Source organism: Aythya ferina (genome assembly GCF_964211825.1).
Source record: "Aythya ferina genome assembly, chromosome: 10".
Taxonomy (NCBI): domain Eukaryota; kingdom Metazoa; phylum Chordata; class Aves; order Anseriformes; family Anatidae; genus Aythya; species Aythya ferina.
Window position 1 is genome coordinate 4858304 of NC_140306.1, and position 23496 is coordinate 4881799.

At 38.9% G+C, this 23496-nt stretch overlaps 1 protein-coding gene across 3 annotated transcripts in view; it reads left to right on the plus strand.

Annotated features, from left to right (window-relative positions):
- Positions 1–2524: 2524 nt before the first annotated feature.
- MDFIC2 (MyoD family inhibitor domain containing 2) overlaps positions 2525–23496 on the plus strand; it is a 40912-nt gene continuing 19940 nt past the window's right edge. Inside the window, exons 1-2 of one of the 3 annotated variants that reach the window (XM_084530725.1) lie at positions 2525–2937; positions 3615–3702. In XM_084530725.1, the coding sequence (XP_084386851.1) occupies positions 2686–2937; positions 3615–3702 (340 nt within the window). In that variant the 5' untranslated portion in view covers positions 2525–2685. The remainder of the gene's footprint in view (positions 2938–3614; positions 3703–23496) is intronic. The other 2 variants (XM_084530726.1, XM_084530724.1) reach the window with 2 other exon arrangements.

Consider the following 23496-nt stretch of genomic DNA (forward strand, 5'->3'; position numbering starts at 1 on the left):
TGCTTGCATTTTCCTCTGCTTTGATGGTTACTACAGTCTATTAAAGTTTCCTGTTCTCCAACTCTACAAAGACTTGAATGCACTCTCCTAGTTGAGCAGACCAGAAGAACACACTCTCATATTTCAACAAAAACTTGATACAGTACATTTATCTGGCAGCTGATTGACATCATACCTATTTTGGCATTATGATTTTTTTTATTTTTATTTTTTTTATCCTCCATATAATTGCCCTATTTCACAATCTGGAAGAAACAAGTGATGGCCCATAGCTATTTAACAGCTATAAAGTAAAACCTATAAAATAAAAGTGAAATGAATTATCAAACCATAAACTAAAGTTCGGTGTTTAAAATGGGCCGTGGCTTTAAAAATTCAATTACAGCTTTAATAGAAACAAGTTTACTCAATATTTTAATGATCTTCTTGCATAATGTTTTTTTTTTCTCCTCCTTTTCAAAGTCTGGCAATATTGAGGATGCATGGTAAGCCTGCCTTTCCTCTAACTGCTTTAAGATTGATTAGGAAACAGAAATATTGATGCATTTATCTGAAATAATTAAATGAGGGGAAAAAATAGCACACAAATACACCTCAGTAGAAAACTAGAGTTGATCAAAATTAAGAAAGGTTATATTTCATGTTTCTGGATTGAAAACATTAGACCATTAATTGAATATCAACAATGGAGACCACTCCAAATAGAAAACTCATATAATGTTTTGTCAACTAGCTGGTGAGATCTTTCCCAAGGTTCAGATTCGGTAATTTCTGAGAGTTTGCATGTTACCAACAGGCAGAGGAATCCTACAAGGCATCTTGTCTGAGAGTAGCAGATGAACAGGTTATCTCAGAACAGGAACCTATGTTATTCTTGCTGAACTACAGATTTAAAGCCAGGTTTTTATTTGGTTGATTTGCTCAAATCAGTATTGTCATGGCTTGGGGGAGATGCTTAGAGATGAGCCATTAGCACATTGCAAGTGGTGCTGGTTTCTTGCACTCTTGGAGGCTGTCAGGAGTTCTAGCTCCTGCTGGTTTCAAGAAAAGCTTAAGTTGGGAAAAAAATAAAAATAAAAATCTAAGGAACAGCAACTTCAGGAGCTGTTCTTTCAAGCAACAGCAGCTATCAGGGCTGTGGCTTTGGATGGGCTTTTCTTGGTTGCTTTACTATGGGAGACATTAGGATTTTGACAAAGTCTATAGAAAAACAAGAAAGGGGTGCTGAGTGAACGTATAGAAAGAATTTTCTCTCTAGTTTCCTTTGGAAACAAGCCATTTCTTCATTTTAAACAGTGCTTCTGAAATGCCAATTAACATCAGGTCCAAGACCTACAGGTCTATGCTGACCCATACAGAGCCCAGGTGATTTTATTAGGACCCACCCCCACCAGGAGCTCTACAGACTGTCCTGGCAAATACAGCTGCAGAATCAGCACCACTGATAAATTTATAGCATTACAGGTGCAACAATATGGAAAAAATAGGAAAGTGTTTCTGGGAGAAACAGGGGAACGGCAATTGAAAATACATGACTCTCAAAGCTGCATCCAAGGGGAATGGAACAAAGATCTTAAAATATTACCCCTAGATGTTTCCCCCCTGTGGTTGCAATTATTCCCAAAGTACCCTGCTTAAAATAGGTTTTCAAACCATGCAAGACTAATCATTGCAATTTGGAGATGTAAGTAGGCACTTACCATGCAATTCACAATTAGCTAAAGATGGTAGAAGAATCTCAGGCATGTTGGCACGGGAGAAGTAGGAAGAAAAAAAAAAAAAAAGAAAACATTTTTTCTTGCAAGAATGACATGTGATGGGAGAGTAGAGGAAGATAATTGTCATAACAAAAGGAATATGTTATTATTTATTGGCCACACTTAAGCACTGGGATCTTGGATTATAGTATCTGGTGACAAACACTGCTTGAAATTTTGTAAATATTGCTTAAAAGGTAAGAGAACTGAGTAATTCCGAATGTACTCTGCAACTAATACTTTCGAAACTCAATTTGGGAAAGCAGAGTGGCATTTGCTTTTTTGTCCTATAGAAAAAGTAGGACAACATCTGAGTACCCTGAAGTTTTGTTCACTTTGGGCTTGACCCTGCTCTCACCAACATTAGAGCAGCATTGCTGGTAACTATAGCAAGTGAATTTTAACAGCCAGCTAGTAACAGTTAACTATTTAATTTTTAGTGTCCAATAATCACCTTGACCTCCACATTGTTGACCATCGAGCCCACCAGCACAAGCACCATCCCCACTTGAGACCTCTTGTCCCTGTCCAATGCTTGTCTGTGCCCACCTGCCCTCCTGGGTGAGGATGGATTTCTGCCTCCTGAGCTCGAGGGATTCACAGCACTCAGCTCCCCACAGGATTAGATCTTTTTCTTTGCCAATGTGGCAGCTGTAAATAGGCACTCAGGGTCTAATTCATATACCCTTCATTATTTTAACTTGCATTTAGCCAAAACATTGACACATTTATCTGATTTGTCACTATTAATTTCCTGGTTCCCTTTTTACTTTCTTTCTCCCCTTGCAGATCCACTGGTTTACGAACTGCAGTAATAGCCTTTCCAAACCAATTTTTCTTTCACAAAGCTGTTGATTTTCTACCACTCCACTAGTGCTGGGACGCTGATTACCCCCTCCTTCCCTACCCTACCCAGCTCTAGAGGTGCATGCAAACAAAAAGGGAAAGAAAAAAAAGAGAAAAAGAAAAAGAAGAAAACCTCAGCAATAAGTTGGCTGATTCTGGCAGCAAGACAAATCTAGCACCACACAGCAGGCAGGAAGAGAGTGCACTGCTCATCCTTTCGGTTTTGTCAGTGTATGGGAATGCTGGACATCAACACACAGCGAGGGATTCGGCCGAAAGCACTCCTCCTCAGCATCTGAACCCTGCTGCTTTCACCCCCGTTCGGAAGATACAGGTAAAAATAGAGAAATGCTTTAGCTAACTGGATTCAGTGAAAATATAAAGCAGTTAGAAGAAGCCCGGACAGCCTAATCTTATTCCTAGCAAGCAATGGAAGTAAACCTCAGTGTACGGGCTGATAGCTACTGTATGCATAATACCCTCAGGTACTGTAACTTGCATGTGATTCTTCTCGTTACAGCAAATAAATCGTCGCAAGTGGCAGTAAAGGTTTTTTTGGATACACTTGGTTCGAGTTGCCTTTATAAATATTTATCATTATTTACATAATTATACCTCTCCGACAGCAGGCTTTACAGCAACTTTGAACCACAATAAACAGGCAGGCTGGATGCCTCCTCTGTAGCCAAACCGTATCTGTTCTGTGTTGTATGTGCATCTCTTACCAGCATGCTACGACTGTATCACTCACTCCTTTCATAACGTAATTTATAGTAACCTTACAAAAGAATCCATCTACAAACAGCAACCATGTAATATTGATAAAGCATTTAGGAACAGAACATAAATTTAATGACTGAGATATTATATAGTATAAATAATCTGCAGGAAAAAAGTGTGTCTGTGTAAGTAAACAATCTATTATAGCTGGAACCTAAACAGAGAACACAGTTGTCAGAAACTTTCTTTAAAAGAAATCCTGACATCCCCAAATTCTTTTCTCCCCCACAGATGTCAGAAGCAGAGACAGAGAAGGTAAAAATCAAACCAACAGAAAGTTTTGAAAATGACAAGCAAAATATTTCTTGGCTGAAGAAAGGTAAGCTGCATTGCTGAGTTATTAACTACTGGTTTGTGTTTGGAAAGATACACAACAAATTTTGCAGTCTAAATTATGGCAAGGAATTTTTACCATATTAATTCCATAGTTTAACACCTATGAGATGTACATGTACATTTGGTTTTGGTGCAGAATGGCCTAAATTACCAAAATTTAGAGTACACTGAAAGCTCATTTTTCCAACGTTTGCATTCCTTTGGAAGCTTTATTTAAGATCTATTACAACACTAATATGTACAGACCATCCTCATTCATGATGAAAAGTTTCTATTAAATCAAACCACTACTGCATTGGATTCACATTTGTTGGGTGTCCTCAAATTATTGGGGTAAAAATGAACCCCAAATCTTTGGATTTGGCAGCATGCTAACTTAGAAAAAGTCGCATCAGTTGTCATCAGTTTGTGGAATATGGACTGCCAGAAGTAGAAGTATTATAGAAGATGTTATAGAGGGAATTTCCAATTTTAAAGGCTGAAAATTGACCGGTGTTAAGTAGCTTGTTTGCTACAAATAATTGTCAAAGAAAGGCATTTCAAAAATTACGTTCTACTTGTTAAAATATTTTAGAAGACAGGCATGCGATTGTAAAGGTTTTCCTATTGCATACCGCTATATGCATAAAAAGGGAAGGTTAAAATATATTTCTTGCTGGAAAAAAATATTGGTAAATTAATATGTTGCTTATTACAAGACCCTTTATGTATGTTTGTTGGTCATAGCAGAATCACTTTATTGCATGTCATACATGTGCACACAAGAGAAGTATATGAATGAGGAGACTTTCACGGATACAAATTACATATCTACAGTTAGGTGCAAATTTGGGTTTTAAAATGAAAACAGTTGTATTCTAATCCTAACTGATGTGTATTGGAAAGACTCAACAAGTAACCTCATTTTGAAAACATCAACTAGGAGGGTATTGAGGAAAAGGCCATTTATAGCAACTGATTACGTCACCTGTAAAATGCGCATCACTATTTTAAACTCATGTTGTTAATTATATCTTTTAAGCTGTGATAGGGGCTGCATTAAAATAGACCTAAATTATTGTCTCTACCTTGCATTTTTCATTGTTTATGCAGCACTTCCTCAGAATGAAAATTGCATGCTTAAGTAGAGCTCACCGGCCAACATGCAGGCCTTGTTTGGCTGGACAACCAAAATCCTCCACTTGCAAGGTGTCAGCTGCACCAGTAGAAACTCTGCAAGATTTGCAATTTGAGCATCACAAAGAACGATATAGCTGATTGAGATCTGGGTCTGATCCTACAAAATGGCTTTGTACTTTAGCTGTAAACAGCAAGCACTTAACTGAAATGAAGATTTATTCCATCAGAATAGGGTACAGCACCAGAGACTGCGACTTTAAAAAAGGGGTATAGAGGGTTTTAACTGGTCCATGGTAAGAAGAGTCCACGAGCAGGGTAGGCATGAGCCCTCAGAGCCCCATATGGTTATTTATCCTCTGCACTAGACCTACTCTGGTAGCCAGTTACATCTCTCACACCTCTACGTTCTTGAGTTCATTTAGCTTGGGTAATGCTCATGCTTCATCTTTTATTACTAATCCCCTTCTTACAGGGGCCTACAGTTCTGCATTTCTAGGTCATTAGCAATATATATATATTTTTTTTCTTGGAGGCAGTAATCTCCTTCAGAAATCAAGCCAAATGCTGTCTCTTTGCACCCCTTCTCTAAAATGCAGAGAAATGGGCCTTGAAGGCCTTGGACAGCAGCTGAGTCAGTAGGTAGCTGAAGTGTCTCAGAAGAGAAAGAATTTTTCCTTGAGATATGGGTATGGGCATTATTTTATATTATATTGAAATTTGGTTGTTTAAAAAGCATTATTGTGTCTTTGCTTTACGCACTTCTGTGGTACACATCAGGTTCTTAGAAAAAGGTAAACCATACTGTCTGGAGCAGAAGCTCAACTTCTATGTTTAAGTGTTTTAAAAATACATTGCATATAGATTTCAGGCATTCCAATAAACAATGAATTGTGGAAAACAGACTTGTACTGCTTCCGTCAGGCACAGTAAGAAGACTATATGTTCTTTTAGCATCCAGTTTTAAAGAAAAGTTATTTTTGTTCATGGTTTTGTATTGATTATTTGTTCCTTCTAAAAGAAACAATCATGAACCACATAGTATCAGAAATAAACATAAAAATACAGGCGAGGCTGTGGCTTTAGTATCTTTTGTAGACTTCTGTTTTTTCCCAATGCTTTGCAAAGTAGTAGTTCATGGACTAGTAGTGCAGTGGGTCAGAGTATGTTACCTGTTGGTTTCAACATTAGAAGCTGTTAGATCAAGGAAGGGGGAAGGGATTTTAATTTGGCTGCCAGTTATTTATCTTCCAAGTTTTTTGGAAGAGGATTTTTTTTTTCTATCTTCCAGCCCCTACAAACTGAAATCAAAGCCTCATTTTGAAGGAATACTTTCACAAAGCAAAACAGACACCTAACCAGCCATGTAAAAAGTATTACAGAGAAACATTGAGCTGTGCTTTTAGGAACTTCCTTGGGCAGGAAACCCCCCCCCAAAATCCTACTCATGCCTCAACCTCTAAGCCATTTGCACCCAGTGCTGCACTCATTTCTCTTTTCACAAGTGCAGTGGAAGACTCCAGGGAGTTAAAGATGATGAGGGGAAGAAATAATGCTGCACAAGCCAGAACAGTCTTGGAGAGAAAGATTTACATAATTGTGGCCCTAGATTATATTTTTAAAATGAACAATGACATATTTACCCTCTCCTTTAATTTCTTGCTTATAAAAGCCTTTTAGGTGGAGGGCCTGAGGTCCTCCACAACATATAGGAGAATGTGGAACTACAGTGATATAATAAAACTGTATGCACGGAATCAGACTGGCAGATATGTGGTCTGGTTTTGCTAGGCTATCGAAAAGACCTAAAACATTCCTATAACATCCTAAGTCACCTAGCAGTGAAGTCTGGATCTGAACAACACCATGAGACACACCCTGGTCTGAGGGCCTGAATGAAGACAGAGGTGGTCACAGTCCTATCCCGAGAACTAGCAGGGAAAAGAATTTATACCAGCAATCTTTTCTGATAGTATCAACCTTTTCTGAGCCTGTTTCTCTGCGCTGTTATTTCTGAAGATGACACAAAGAAAACCTATTTGGAGAGCATGCATCAGATCATCAGGTGCATCGGGTACAAAGCAATGAGAAAAAGGCAGGTATTGGCCTTTTTTTTTATTTGTCTGACCTTAGCATTGGTGAGAACCAACTCAAGGAAAGCCAAGACACATGAGTAAAGCCAAACAACTGTTATTTTCTGCAGCAGCAAAGACAGTTATCTCCACTTGCTTCTTCACATGGAGAAGAGCTCTTCACTGGAGAAGGAAAGCAGGTTTAGATGGTGGTACAGATCTCCCCATGCAAATGTCTACACAACTTCAGGTCAGAGTGAAACATGGGCTGATTTGCAAAGAAGCACTGGCAAAGTTATCTGCATTGCTACCCTGAGAAACTAAAGCAGGAATCCTCAGTGCATGCACTATTCCTGCTTATACTTGTTTTGCCCTGCCATACAGAAGTTATGTAAATGACAAAGCGTAAAAAATAATTATGCATATATGTAAAGAACATTCAATCTAACTCAAAGGAAACATTAAGAAACGTCCTCTGCATGGGCATGAATCCCCTTCTGCATCACACCCAGAAGATGGGCAAGCAGCAGACCGTCACACCCCAGGCAAGAACCATCTCTGCAGGCTCCTAATCCAGCACAGCTCTTAGAGGAAGCCCTATGAAATCTGGAAGCCACACAAGACATGCCCTTAGAAATGCAGTGCCCAAGGATGAGTAACACTCCCAAGGGACTGACCAAGGGATGCTCCTAGCTTGTGCATCTCACTCACAGCCACAGATGTCTCCTCCACGTGGACCAGGGCTCCTTCCACCACTGTGGTGATCCTGCCAGAATAGCAGCCATCTGGTGGGAAGGGAGGTCAAAGCATCGCTAAATTCACACCAGCTTCAGCATGTGGCTTTTGGAGATCTTTACAAACATTTAATCTCTCAGCATCACTTGATGATTACAGCCATATGGATACATGGGAGCAGGCAGGAGCTTATCTGACTGACGTTAGGCGGTAAAAGGTGGCACTGATTTTGCACAGGGGCCAGCAGTGGTTTCTTCACTACTTTTGCATCCATTGCTAAGGACTGAGCACAAGGTAGAAAGTGCGAGGGCCTCATACTGCCCTCCTACGGTTACATCCCAAACTGTCCCTGGCAGCCCAGGAACGCAGATCCAAGTTGCACAGAAATGAAATTTCATTTCGGGATATTCTCACACAAAGCCCTCCTGTTTTATGCTGCCCAGCTGTGTACACAAATGCCCTCCATATATAACTTCCAGTGAAAAGTTAATGAAATGGCTTCCTTGCTCTCCTGCCAAAAATATAACTGAAATGCTAATTTCAAGACTTTCTCCAAAATAGCCCCTTTCTGCACTAAAATTCTCATAAATCAGAAACATTTTGTCAAAAATAAGCCTGTTTTCATTGTCTTGCAAAGAGTAAGGAGTCTAACCCTGATTTCTTTAATCGGCTGCTCTAGCCAGCAGATTTTCGCTGTAGGCTAAAATTCAGCCCTGTATTGAGGGTCAGTGCAAGGTCAGCACTTAAACCATAAAATAAGGCTTAAGTGGTAAATAGAGCCTCTGTTCGGGATTATATTTCACCCCTCCAAGGACCACAGTTCATATGAAAAGGGAGATTTACTCATATCAGAGACCTGGCTGTAGTGACATTATTCACATTATTCAAATAATCCCTTACTCCAGAAATAATCCCATTGGGTGAGGTTGTGCCACCCTTCTGAGCGACACATCCCAGAAATCTGAGGTGGGAGTAGGCAACTCCTAACTGCACCCTCCCCATAACACCCCATAGCCTTGCCCAGGGATATATTCCTGGAGGAACTGCAAATAAACTCATCTCTTGCAGCACTCAAGCATCTTTTCCCCAGCATACCCTTCTCCCTGGATACCTAGGGGTTTTAAGAGACTTTTCCAAAAAGTAATGAAGCAGGAAGGATACCATGCAATGAGACTGGTTTTGCACAGGGGGAATTAGCCTCCAAATCTCTCCAGGGTTTCTCATTTCTTTCAAAACCTTCCAGCTTTCCCCTGATTTTCAGGGGCTGGAGTAGCCAGCATGAGGTTTGCGCTTTGGGTTCAGAGAGATTATTCTCAGCAAAGTGTTCCAATCCAACTTGCATCACTGCATTTAGGTAGCTAAATGTCATTTCCATAATTTATTTCTAAACTCAGAAGTCAATGAATGTAATTCTACATACACACTTGGACATTTGTTTCCTGCATTTTGCTGACTTGGGTCCAGAAGCTTTTTCTCTTTTCTTCAAACCTGAATTAAGTCATTGGACTGAAAAGCTTTATAGAATACCGATAGCAAAAAAAAAAAAAAAAAAATAGCTCTCAGTTTCATGCAGCAGAAAACACCAAATTCTTATAAAATGAACACTGTTATCTAAGCAGACTGTTTCCAGATAAGAACCACAGACACACACACACAGAAAAACACTTTTAAAAACTGATGACAAGGACCCCAGGGGGCTCAAATGCCTGGAAGATGCCTTGTCAGCTTCAGGACTATGACCAAATGAATTAATTGAGACAACCCTTCCTTTAAGTTGTAAAACAGAAGATTTAAAGACTCTCTTCCAATAGAGAGGAAGTATATGAAACCTGCAGTGGTCCCAGCTCACCACTCCTAATTATGGTTTTATAAACTGAGTGGTCCTTGATCTTTGAACTGGAAAGACCTCAGAGATGTAAGACTTCAAATACTGCCACATAGGTGGAATGAATGTACAGTAAGGAATGGCATTTCTTTAGATGGTAAGGTTATCTTAAAGTCACTCTCCCAGGCTAGACAACACTTGTTGTAAAAATGTAGATGCAAGGTTTATTTAGGTTTGTCTAAATTTTGTGAATTTCCACAAATGAATGAAAAAGATTTTTGTTTAACTGCCAGTGCTTAGGAAGACCTGAAGATGTTGTATGATGGTGGTTTTTTTTAATTCTATCATTCACCACATAGAAGTCTTCCAGAAGAATCCTATTCTTCATTACAATAGGGCAAAATTTTCAGGATTTTCCCACTGGTTGAATGAGTGTAGCCAAAAAAATTGTAACTCCACATTAAAAACACAGGTAGTCAGTAATTAATTTATTTTTAGTAGTACGTGTGTTACAGCAGAACCCTCATTTCTCCTCCTATATTCAGGACTAGACCATCTCCTCCTGCTCCATCAGGAACAAGGGCTGGCAGAGGTGCCCAGTGCAAGTGGAGCATTCAGGCTGCCCCTCTCCTCAGCACCTCCCAGTAGTTTTCCCTACTTTGACTCCTCTTGTTCCCACGCCTCTCCCTTCAGCTTACTGCTGCTCCCTGTTACTTCATCCTCTGTGTGTTGAACCTGGGAGTCTGGTGCCTGCTGGGCAGAAAAGCATATGCAAAAACTAGGTGCTAAAACCCCCGGTGTCAGTCAAGTTTCTTTATGACTCTTACTACAACTGAGATTCATCTCTTTGAAGAGAATTGCACAAGGCTTCTTTACCACCTAAGAGATACTTAAGTGGCACAGAGATCTTTGCTATCCCCCTAAACTAGATTAATTTTTATTTTATAGGAGTGAAACAGTCTCTTAGGGTCTCCTGATTATATATAGTCTCATTCTAATTTCAGTCTTTAATCTGAATAAACATGTTAGAAAAACACAGACACAATTAACTTAATCATAAATTCAGATGGATTGTTTATTATCTGTCTACTTAATGTGCTTATGATTGCAGCAGTTAAACATGATAATGTTTTCTCTCACACATAAATGAATATACACAGTGCAGAAATATGTGCAGGAAGAAAAACTTCTGCCTGAATATGTCAGTAGGCTTCAGGGATAAAGTAGATGCAGTGCTCACTTTTATGCTCTGCAGAAAAACACAAACATTGCCTTGATAGTGTTGAGACATCTGAGAACTGATTACTGACAAATTATGTTTCTTCATATCTTTGAAAAAAGATGCCTAAATGCAGTTTCAAAAGAAGGAAAATGTTATTGCAGCACCAAAGCTGCAGGTAGCAACGCCATTCTGCTATACTACTGCACCTGTGTTTAAGAAGTAGACATGTAGATTTGGGTAAATAAAGTTACTTCAGTTCTTCAGAGCAAAATACGGGTTTAATCTCTATCCTCCTACTGAAGCAAGCATCAAACATCAGATTTACAGAGGAGAGCTGTCTGTTATGCAATCTTCATAGACATAGTCGTCAAAAAAAGATTAAACCCTTTTAACACCGTTGTCCCTTTTGGTTGCATGTCCATGGCAACTAACGTGTGGCAAAATACAATCACATCCTCAAATACTTAATGTCAAAATTATAGTTAGAATCTGATTCTTCTTCCTGTTCCCACAGGATACTGAAAGTAAATAATTTCAAGCATGTGTTCAGTTAAATCTGTGATTATTACTCACGTAGGCTCTTCTCTGTCATTAGGGTAATTTTTTTTAACAGCCTCATAGTATAACACAGTGAAGTTACACTTGGCTTTGAAATATTCAACTTTTAGCTAAATTTAAAACGCTACTTTCCCCCCCCTCCCAGACAAAAAACATTTGTTTCTGTCGTCTCACTCTTGATTTTCAGATAAAGCAGCACTCACCCCCATTGTTACTGTATATCACTAAGCCAAATTCAGCCTGGTATTTCCTACCTCTAGCCTTCCTAGGGTTTCTGACCTGTGTGTTGACAGTTAGAATAAAAAGTGCACTTCCAGGTTAACTCTCACCACATTTCATGCTGGTTGTTTGCATGATTCTCACTAAATACATGGAGCTTAGAAATAACTTGAGGAGTCTTCGAAAAATAGAGCCCATCCTCAGGCAACGGAAACTTTTATAGGACTGCTTCTTGTACATATTTTTATCAGGTGCACTTCTTTCAACTTTCCATCCTGGGAGCTACACTCACATTGAAGCCATTGAATGTTCAATGGCCAAAAACACACTAATTTTAACTTTGCTTTCGATGATTAACAGAAGCCCAGTGTACCAGGAAATCCATATTGTTACGTGTATAACTCCAAATTGACTCTAAATTTAAATTTAATGCCTTATAGTACTGTCATATGGACATATCTATGCTGACTGCAAGTCCTAAACTTACATCATGGTTGATAAATCAGTCGGTACTCCTGACTGAAGAGAGGCCACTTTTATAGTGCATGGGCAAAAGAGAAGAAAGGGGAGGATAAAAGAACAGAAATTTGGAAGTAAATGCAAGCCCCTTCAATTTCCCTTCACTTCTTCTCAAGGATTGCTGTCACATTAGTACAATAAAAGTATATAAAATTATATAATTTTTCCATCCACTAATTAAATGGAACAAAGTTACATTACTAGATTTTTAAATCTTTGAAATCCATGCTTATACTCTGGGGATAATACAATAAAAAACATGGTAACAGACAGAAGAAGTCAAAATAACCACAGGAAAAAAACCTATGGCACCTGGTGGTCATTCTGGTTAGACAAAGTTGTGACTGAATGTATCGACTTCAGATATTTTAAATGTTTAATATTTTAAAATACTACTGCAAAACAAGACAAAAGTCAAATGTGAAGTCCATTTCAGTTTCCAGCTAAGCAATGATTTTTTGTTTGTCTGTTTCCAGTTTATTTATCATTTAAAAGGAAAGTGACCTATGAGCTGCAGATAGTCACTTTGGGGGAAAAAAAAGTTTAAATTTCTTATTTCCAACAGAACAGCCAGAGCTGTAATGACTTGGGGTTTTACTTATTGTCATTTCTAGCTGGAAGCATCATCCCAAGGTGTTTACCAGAGACAGGGACATTGCACAGAACCCCAGAGGCTGTCTCCAGAGATTCTCTGTTGAACCCACTCAGATTTGGGTCAGGCTTAGGCTGTACCAAAAAACATGCATGCACATACCAAAAAAGCATGCGCAAGCAAGTAGGAGGCAAAGGAAGCAGAGAGGCAGATGTTGTGAATAATATTCCTATTACAAAGATAAGCATAATCAAAAAACTGATGTTATATAAATACACTGAGCCTGCTTCACCTAAGGTTCTCTGAAAGCTCCTTCTGCAGATGGACACCCTGAATTCAGGATGATTTTCCTCGACTCACTCTTTGTCTCTAACTTTACATTCAGACGTCCCAGCAGAGATGGCAATCATCATGCAAAGAAAATAACTATGCAAAGAAATAGCAGAGGAAGCTTCCCCAGCTCTCACTTGGAGGGAATCACCAACAGCTGGAGAAGGATAGTGAAGTCTCCTTGCTTTAAAAAAAATATTCATGAAAAATAAATAAAATATAAAACTAAGCAGCGGTTTTTACAGTATGACACAGCAGTATTACTTGCATTAGGCCAATTTACCACTTATGATAGCAGTAATAGCACTAAAAGCCAATAAAAGCGGTCTGTTCGTTCAGAGATTGGCTTTTATGGCTTATTCTAAATATTATCAAGTGAATAAAAAGCTGTCATTATAGTGTCTAAAAAGCCTTCGTACCTTGTAAGCAAACAGTGTGACTTTGACAAATAATCATTAATATGCCTGTGTGAGACCAGGGCTAAAAGAGAAAGAAAAAGGAAAACCCAATATTTCACTTTACATAAGTCATTAAGATCATTTCAGTTAAATTTCATACAAAATAAAACAGTTTTATATGTAAAACACCATTGTTTTCCCAAGTGTTTTTTTTCAGTATGTGAATATACTTTCACGAAACAAAAACTTGTCAGATAACTGAGCAATGAGTGGCTGAACTATGGTGATAGTCTCAACAACCTTGGGAAAACAAATAATGCAAATAATGAAAGGTAGCACCTTCCAGGTCAGCCAGGCAGGTGGCATCACCCTCTCACCCTGCCTGCCGTAGGCCCTGATGAGCACAGCATCGTTCTCCCTCTTCTTGCTTCAGAAGAAGACATATTCCCATACCCCTGGAAATGTGTGATTTACGTTCTGTCTGATACTTGGCCAGTTGCTCTTCCAAGAAGCTCAGAGGAGCAAAACCACAGCTCTGGCAGCTCTCAGCTGCTCTCCACCCACCTGGGTGTCAACAGCAGTGCCCAGAGACAGAACTGGGCTCTGCAAAACATAGGCAGGGCAGGCACTCGATGGATAGGATTTCCTTGTCCATAGTGAACAGAGAGCGAATCCTTCTCAGAGGAGGATTGCATGGCTCAAATCAGCACAAAATGTCATTTCTAGTCTTTGAACCTCTCAAACAGAGGTTCAAAGAGGTTCTTACACCTTTTTTGGTGTAAGATCAGTAAGAGGATTTGAAAGCCCCAGCTCCTCTCAGCACCCCAGTAGGACTGCAGTATGCAGTGCTTCCTCAGCCCCCAGGAAAACCAGAGACTTCTTCGCCATGCTTACAGGCATCCAGGCTCTGAAGTCAAGACCAGGGTATGCAACTGGGACAAACTAAATGCCTTGGGTGAGGCACAGCCACCTGTCAGGTCTCACGCACTGAATACAGGCCCTGGGCAGTCAGCTAAGTGTCCACGGCCTTGCAGCTCAAGTGCTGCACCACAGTTTTCTTGGCTATTTCTATTTACAGTTCTTGGGGCCTCACTGGAATGGCAAGCTAGCACGCTTGCAGTTGATGGCGTTATGTGATACGCTGTGCAGCTGCACCGAGCACACAGGCTAGCAGAAACATGTGGTGCTGCACTGCCAGGGGAATTATTCCACCTAACGCAGCCCTTTAAGGGCCACGTGTGCTTTGCAGACAATTTATGTGAGCAGAAAACCAACAGACCTCCCCTTCCAAGCTTCCAATTTCTTTGGCTCTTTTTTTTTCCTCCCCATAGATTAGAGATCTCTCCAGAAACATTGCAGTAACAATGAGGTGCAAAGATCCCAGGTAGAAACTGCTGCACAAAGTTTTGCATGAGCTATACTGAAGGACAGTAGGAAACCATAAGGATCCTCCACCTGCTTGCATTTATCCAAGGAAAAGTGAGTACAACTCTAAGTCTATAACAAGTAAGGCTTCTTCCCTTAAAAGAACAGTAATTATGGATTTATTTCAATGAAAAGAGCAGGTAAAAGCGGTTTGCTCAGATACTCACAAGAATTAGATTTTGGTCTCTTTGGACCTTGTCTTTCAGGCACGGTGTCTGGCAGCTATTGAGCTCCCTTCCAGCCCCATTACACAAACTGAGCATCTGCTTTTCTGTGCCCAGGCATAATCTGGTTCAACAGAGGATCAATTATTGACACTTGGAGAGCAGAAGCTGCACACTGAAGTGAATAATACCAGTGTATTATTCTTCTGCTGCCACCAGTATTTCACAGCACTGATTTCAATCTCAAGCATTCCTATAAAATGGCAAGAAAAGATTTTACATGCACAGAGTTTTGAGTGGCTTAGTCTGTTTGCTTTTCAAGTCATGGGTCTGCAATGTGTGTATTCATCACACACAGTTCTATATTATTTTTCCCCAGGGTTTAATCCCCCCATATTTTAGCTCCACCTTCCTCTCTGTCACACACAAGTCCTTTATTACTGCTGAGGAAAATCAGAGCAGAGGACTCTCTGGGTTGCTGTGCAACCTGAAACAATTTGTGCAACACTGACACAAACCAAGGCAAACATTGGATACCAGTCTTTTAACCAGGATTTCAAGAGCAAAGTCACCAGAATTACTCATAAGCTCAACGTTAGGCTTGTGCTTTGGCATTTTGCTGAATCTGCTTCTTATAGAAGAGGAAGATGAAGAATGCCTTGGCCTAGATTAGAGGCCACATCTTGGGTATGTTGTTGCCCTGTTTCTAATTGCTAGCATAGCCAAGAAACTGTATCCTTTCCTCCACTTTAGAGACCACCTGCAGAAATACAGTTTTCCCCTCAAACTCTGCACAAGAGCCCAAAACTTGGCTTTAATACAACACATATTTTCCATTTTTTTCTCCCTCTAATGAGACACATTGATATTTTTACCTGCATGTACTGTGTTTTGTTAATGGGAAATTTTTCAAACACTATGTGGTAATGGACTGTGGGATATGGGATTATATATTTATTATTCTCAAGAGCACTCTACACTGTACCAGTAAGTTACAAGCAGGCTGGCAGAACAGGGTTTGAATTTTGGCAGAAGACCTCTCCTGAGTTTTCTGCGATTTGCCCATTAGGCTGTGTTTGGCTCTGCTTTAAAAGCCTAAAATGATTAAGCTATGGTTGCTTTGGTCAACTGTGCTACAACCAGGCTGCACTGAGCACTTTGTTCTGGACTGGTCATGTCAAAACTAGGGTGAGGTGGTGGCCAAGGGCTGGCAAAAGAGGAGCAATGCAAGAAGTTCATAAGCTTCTATTGACAGAAAAAAAAAAAATCTGCTCCTTTAGATTGTATTTATACACAGTGGTGTCTAAATCTGCATTTACAGAAGCATACAACAGTCAAAATACACCCTCACCTTCTCCTTGCCATAACAGGTCAGCCTAGGTTTTTCTATGTGCTGGCTTTTACAGAAGTAAAAGGCTTTTTTTTTTTTTTTTTTTTTTTTTTTTGCACAACTGAAAGACTGTCATTTTAAGATAAAAAGCCTGCTTTTCCCCCTGAGGGAATGTTGGAGAAAAACTTTCATGGATTTGCCCTTTGTAATATTCCGGTTTGTCTGGAGCAAGAGGAGGAAATAAAAACCTAATGGAAAGAGACATTTTTTTCTTGGATCAGAACTGAATACTTGGAAGAATCTGCTCTCAGGCTACACTCATAAATGCCTAGTAGAAGAAACAATTGTTAGGTCAAATGAGTCACAAGGTCCAGCTTCACTAGAGCACTCAATATTTACCTTTCCTAATGAGGCTAAGGTGAAAAACACGTTTACTTTTTGTTTGAGAGTCTTAAATCCTTTTCAGCCATTAACCATTTAAATAGCCTACTCACTTCCTGACGGTATTAACAGAAGTTGAGGTGAATCAGTTACTTCAAAATGTGAAAATTCTTGGCTAGATTTGTACATCAGGTTCAACACTTAGTCTACAGCAAATTAAGTGAAAGCTCAGCCCAAAGCCTTTTTAAACTCAGAACAGATCATATCCCAGCTTTGCAGGCTGGTTTCATCCTCCCCCATGTCACCAATTATCTCAAGGCATTCTATGGGCTCAGTAGCAAAAACTTCTGTACCAATGCTAACGTAGATTTGCTAGATGCAGATAATACTTAGATATTCTGAATATCCAGCATTCTGAGTAGCTGAACATCACCGACTGATCACCCTTGTTTGTGGTTGCCAGTGCAGAGTACTTAAAAATGTGCTTTGCATGTTTCTAAGAAAAAATAGTTGTAGCACCCAAAATTTACTAACTGTAGGTGATAAAGAAGATCAGAAAAAAGACAGAACTTCTATTGACCTCAATGACAGAACTGTTGAGCCCTTAATGAAAAAAATCAGTATTGAATTATTAGAATATGGCTTTCTCTGATTCAGTCTTATGGAGTATCTGCTTTATTACTTATCCAACTCTCCTCCAGAAAAACAAGTAGCAGCACCTTCTTTTTTGGCCTGTGATAACCTAGTTTGCGCAATGCCAGCCCATTCAAAATCTTCCATTTAATTTTATGAACTTTGCATTGGGGCCCCAGGATTGTTGCTTTATTAAAAAAATAAATGAAGTTTCACTCCACAAAATAAAGCCTTCTTAAACCAGCAGATGTTAATAGCCTTGTGCAGAAGTTTTAAGAGGTCTCCAGGACCTGCCACACTGACCTTCTCCTATCAGTGTCCCATTGGAACACAGCTGCATGAAAACCAACAAGTAAAATCAGAACTGGATCTTTTGAGAACCTCTAAATCCTTAAATTCCTTTGACTTCCAGAAAAGTGACAGCAGTTGTCAGCCAGGTACAACACTGTATTGACCTGTAACTGGCCTTGCAAGGTAAGTAGATGTACCCTACTAAAGTTAGCCAGTCCTAAAGTACTTATGAGGTACATTATGGACACCATACATAAAGTCAGTATTTGTCCTATGGTGAAAGCTACCTAAACTACAGCTGGATATGAGGTATATTTGCTTGGCCTAAACAGTATAGGCTATGCCATATCCCATGACCGTTGGTAATATTAGTGTGATCTTTTATCTTCTAATACATATTAATTTGTAATATACAAAACCATTCAAATAAATAACTGTGCAGACTGAATAAAAAAGCAATTTAAACTTTTTTTCCTTAACTGGAGACACTTTTTACAAATAGTTCTTTTAAGTAGTCTTAATAGTATCTCTTTAATATTGCCATTAAAATTCACCAGAGTTCAAGAGCAGAGCAAATTTACATCTGTTAAAATAATGGAATTGACACTGATATTACATCATTGCTATTTTAAATAATCATTCTTCATAATTCTAACCTACTTGCTTTAAGTTGCAAATACAGGGCTTGTTCCTACTTCGATGAAAGTCAACGGCAAAACTGCCTTTGGCTTTCAGGGAGAAGCACATAGCTTTAAATGTGGGGGTCTCTGGTTATACGTGGTGGGGTTTGACTGTTCACTTATACAGGGAAGAATAATTCACTCTGAAGGAAAAATTACTGAAGAAAGTTCTATGAACTCTATCAAGCCCTGGTCAAATGGGATAATTGTACTGGACAAGCCTGTTCCTCCAAAATCAGGGAACTATACTCTACTCTGAATTCCAAGGGAGGTACAGTTCTGTTTAGTTTCACAAGAAAGCACAGTTTTATATAGGTGTGCAATTTTGTGGGTTTTGTTCCTTGATATTTTGGGAAGGTTTGTTTTAAGAGAAGCATAAAGGGAACCCTCAGAAATTCACCTTCTCTTGGGAGAACATTAGCAGTTTCACTGAAATTAGGTAAATATTTTTCTTTGAAGGTTTCAAACTGAACCTAAGGAATTAAAAAGATACACCATACACAGATGGAAAGCCACCTAGAAAATGAATCCACATTGCCCTCTCCCTGATTACAGGAGAAAATGATGCAAGGCCTTTTCAAAAATTAAAAAAAAAAAAAAATAATAATTAATTAAAAAAAAGGAAGATGATTATAACCAATTTGAAGAGTATTTAAAACTGGAGAAAATACGGATTTTTCTATCCATCTAACACCCTAAAGAAAGCTTACCTGCGTGATCATCAGGAAAAAAATGAGCCAGTATCCATGCTGTAGCTTATCATCTGCAAAACCACCATGACTCCATTGTCTACACAGACTTACATAGTTTTCAGGGACAGGAACTTCTCAACTGTATCTGCACTGAGCACCTAGTTTGACAGATTTTGGCCGTGGCAGAAATCACCGGTCACTACAGTTAACTTTGGACTATCATACTACTAAAATGTGTCTTCTAGGTTTACTGGACAATAACCATCACTTGAGTCTTCACCATAACTTTTCACTGCGGTACAGGGCCTGTCAGTTGTTATCTGGGAGCCAGAGAACTTTATTAGCACTATCATAAAAACTGAAACAAGGTCAATCCCTTGTTTTATTTATAATAAGCCGTGCCAGGGATAATAAAACATCTACCGAATATCTATCAAACCTCAGCAAATTAAGAGTTGAAATAACAATTGCCTTGGCATCTTTAACAGTTACACATTTTTTAAAAAGAGACATGACAACAAAATGCAACCCTTTGCTCTGAAAGCATACACAAGCAGCACCACCAAGAACAGGGAGAAAAGATCAAGTTATTCCAGAAAAATCAAGTTTTGAAGACCCTGCAGTGCTGAGTGCGTTATTCCACTTGGAATTATTTACCCAGTTACATTTCTTTCCACTTCCACAGCAGGACACATTTGGGAGCAGAAAAAATTTAGTTTGGATGGAAGGCAAATGTCTTCCGAGAAAGGACGATTAGGCAATACTCTGCCTCAGGAAGAGTTTCAGGCACTGTCACTTAGTGGTGTCTCAGAAGAAATGAGAGAAGACACCTAAGGGGTTAGCCTGCAGAGACTTTCATGCATGCAGGCTGGGACTAGCTGAGCTCGAGGTCCTTTCCAGGCCCATCATCTGTGATTCTTCTTGGCATCATTCTTTGCCTTTAAAATATTGCGTCTTCCCCCCAACTGTGGCAGTAACACAACCTGATGTACACTGCAACCCAGCCTTAAGGATAGCCTAGAATCACACAGTAAGCCAGTGCTGTGCCCATTAAATAAGTTACAAATATGGCTTTTTGTAAGCAATTTACTTTTTTGTAGCTTCCCAGCCACAGCACCGAATGCTAATAAGGGAAGAGGTGTACACCTGATGTGGAGAACAGGTTGTTGGCAGAACACTCATGGAGGAAAGCAGGAATATACAGATATATCATTCTAACCTTATCTACTCAAGTGTATATATAATACAGAGACTTTTTATATTATAGTCTAGGTTCTTCATTCCAAAACTATTATTTCCTTCCACTAAAACCTGTTAATGTGAAGCTTTTACCTAGCTGCATAAATCTTCATGGAAAGAAATATGTTTCTGTCATCTATTTTTGACTTTCCATGCTGTGACAGTGAAGGTTGGCCTGGTGTTGCTAAATATGCACACTGCTCAGGTAGCAGAATAGCTACTGCAGATTGCCTGGCACCTGCTCGAGAATGAGGTGAACAGAAAGTATTTTTGTTCCATTGAGAACATCTTGGCCAAACGATATTTATAACAGACAAAAAAAAAAAAAAAAAAAAACAAACAAACAAAACAAAACAAAACAAAAAAAAACCAAACAAAAACAAAAACAAAAAAAAAAAAAAAAAACAAGGAAACTAAACTGAGTGGGAATGGAATCTTTTAATATTTGGGGATCATGAAAGGATGAAATCAGTTCTGAACCTGAACAGGTTTAAGATGCAGTGAGGGAAAAAATGGCAGGTGTTGGGGAAAAATATCTTCCTTGGAAGAAGTATTTTCAAAACCTGGTAGTTAGATTTTGTTAGTTCTAATCTGTTTTTAATGCAAAAAACTTCTGAAAAGGAGATAAAAAAGCACAGAGCATCAATGCCAACAGAAACATATTGTAAGTATGATGCATTATCAACAGTTCTACCGTTACTGGGTTAAGAAAAAAATAATGCACTTAAAAGCATCCCCTTTTGCTTTCTAATATATCTTTGGAAACATCTGTGTTTTATTTTATTGTTTTTAAGTATAGCAGCTAAGAGAGAAACTAATTATGATTTCATTCTTAAGGACCTGGATTTCCTCTTGCATGTATCAGTCTAACTCGGGAGTAAGCCCATTCAAGCAAATTAAATGAGGTTGGTGTGAACGAATTTAAAAGTGATCTGAAGCAGGCCCTCAGATATGTATTGATGGAGCGAGTCATTCTTGTTCTGGTCGGTTGATTACATCAGTGGAGAATTAGTATCCATCACGCAGGGCCTGACTCTCCTTTCTCTTATATTACCATGCTTCAGATCATTGTGTGGAGCTCAATGATATTTTACTCCTAAAACCAGTAAGTTGAAAGAACTAAGCACCCAGCCCACTAAACCTGAAGTGCATTGACTGCAAAAAGCCACCCCCAATTAAATCTAGGGATCATATGGTCTCCATAGTATGTTTACCAACTAAAGCTTCCATGCAAATTGTTTTAAGACATTTTACTCATTTAAAATTTTAAGTAACTGTTGTCATAAAACAACACATATTCTTGCCTGGCATCACACTCAAGAAGCAACTCTTCCAGCTGTTTCCAGTGACAGAACTACATAGATACTAAGGAGAAACTGAATCGATACCATGAACTTGACTAGTCCTACTCCCTCCTCACCAAAAACAGTTCTGTAAGAACCCTTGAGCAGTCCAAGCCCCTGAGCATTTTCTCATGATTTGTGCATCATTTTGTTCTTTCAGGCCCACACCAGGTTTGGGGATGCTGGAACCTGTGATCCTCCCATATTGTCTCTCAGAATAGGCAATACCAGGAATTCAAGAAGCAGCCCTGGGAAACCTTTTTGTGGATTGCTGTTAATACCTGAGCTAGGTTATAGGAGAAGAAAAAAAGACTGGAAAACCTTCAGCCATCATTGGGCTCCCTGAGAAGGTTTTCCCTCTTGGCAATGACTTTATAGCTAATCAGAAGTAGAAAACCAAAGTGGCAGCCTATGAACTCCCCAGACACCAGGTTTTTACCAGGAAATCCATTCTCCAGCCTCACCCCATACCTGTTTCTTTACGGTTTCTCTAGGCCTCTCCCCCCATCAGAAGCAAGGCAGCCTGCCTTCCCAGTATGCCTGTGTACTTCTCACCTCTGGGAAACGAAGACTAAAACCTCCTTCAAAGTGGAAAAAACTGAGAACAGCTATTTCTTGGATCCAGCTCAGCCAGTCCAGAAACTGTCTGAGAAGCATAACAATATGTACCAGCTTACTCATAGAGAAGCTATATGAGCATCCCATAGAGCATCCTAGTTCACTGCTATACTGTCTCTGGTCATGGAGTAGTCCAGCAGGGACACTGAGCTGAGGAAACCTGACTTAAGACACTTCCAGTACAGACATTTTACTTCCTACCATTACACCTTCTCAAGATATTTAAGCACCAAGCACTGTAGGTATCATGGTTTCATATTCATATTACAAAAAGCTAATACTATCTAGAATTTCTCTGCATTAAATGGTGTATTTTATCTTTTCCAAGAAGTAAGACTTCTGCACCGTAATGTATCCTACAGGCAATTCTTTTCATATCTAAATCCCAAGGATGTTTGGGAATAAAAAAGGAGATTATATTTATTCAGAAATTAAATGAGATTAATAATTTTAAAAGTAATTTACAAATAGCAATCAGCCTCTGCAATGAAGGTCAAAAGAAAAAGGACACATTAGCAATTGAATATCTTCCGTCCCTTTAAAGTTTTAATACCTCATACCTGTTAATAATAGGAAATATTCTTCTTCAAGAGTAGCATTTTCAAAAATTGGTAGGATCCTTTTGCTAATTCTAATCTTCTTTTAATAAAATAATTTGCTAAAAAGGATTATAAAAAAGCATGAAAATGGAATGCCAATAGAAATGTACTGCCTATACAATAAATAGTTAATGTATTTTCTAAATGAATGATTTAAAATAGCTATTAAAGTAAAGAGAATGAGCTTATGTTTCTAGTAATGACTTCTCTGCCTCAGAATGAAATCTGTAAATCCCCGATTGCAATTTCACGTCCCAAAAGAACAAGCAGTCCTGGGACCAATGCTTATTGCCTTTATCGTTAATACTAGCATACCACATATGTGATTTTTATATCACTGGTTTGAATATTTAGATTTATACTTATGTGTGCTTTTTATTTTAAATCTCATACAGTTATTCTGTCACGAAAATAAAGCTCTCTTTCAACGAGGCTTTTTTGTATGTACATGCATACATGTATACACAGACATTCAGTATAAGTACAATTTTATTCATAAGAGTGCATAATGATTCAGGCTGTGATTGTTAATAAAAATGCATTTCTAACCATCAAATTTGAGTCTATTATTCTAAGTTAATTGCATTTGCCCTAAAGAGACTTGCGACTGGCTGTCAGCCTATTTGTGTCAGTTCCATTTTATTCATCAGTCAATCTTGTCTCCTCTTTTTTCACATCCCATATATTGATCAAATAGATTTGTTAGCATGCCTCCGCAGCCTTAAAAAAAAAGTTTGTTATTTGTCAGGTTTATTTGATTACTATATTAGTTTGTGTGTTATCTTAATTGTTATTT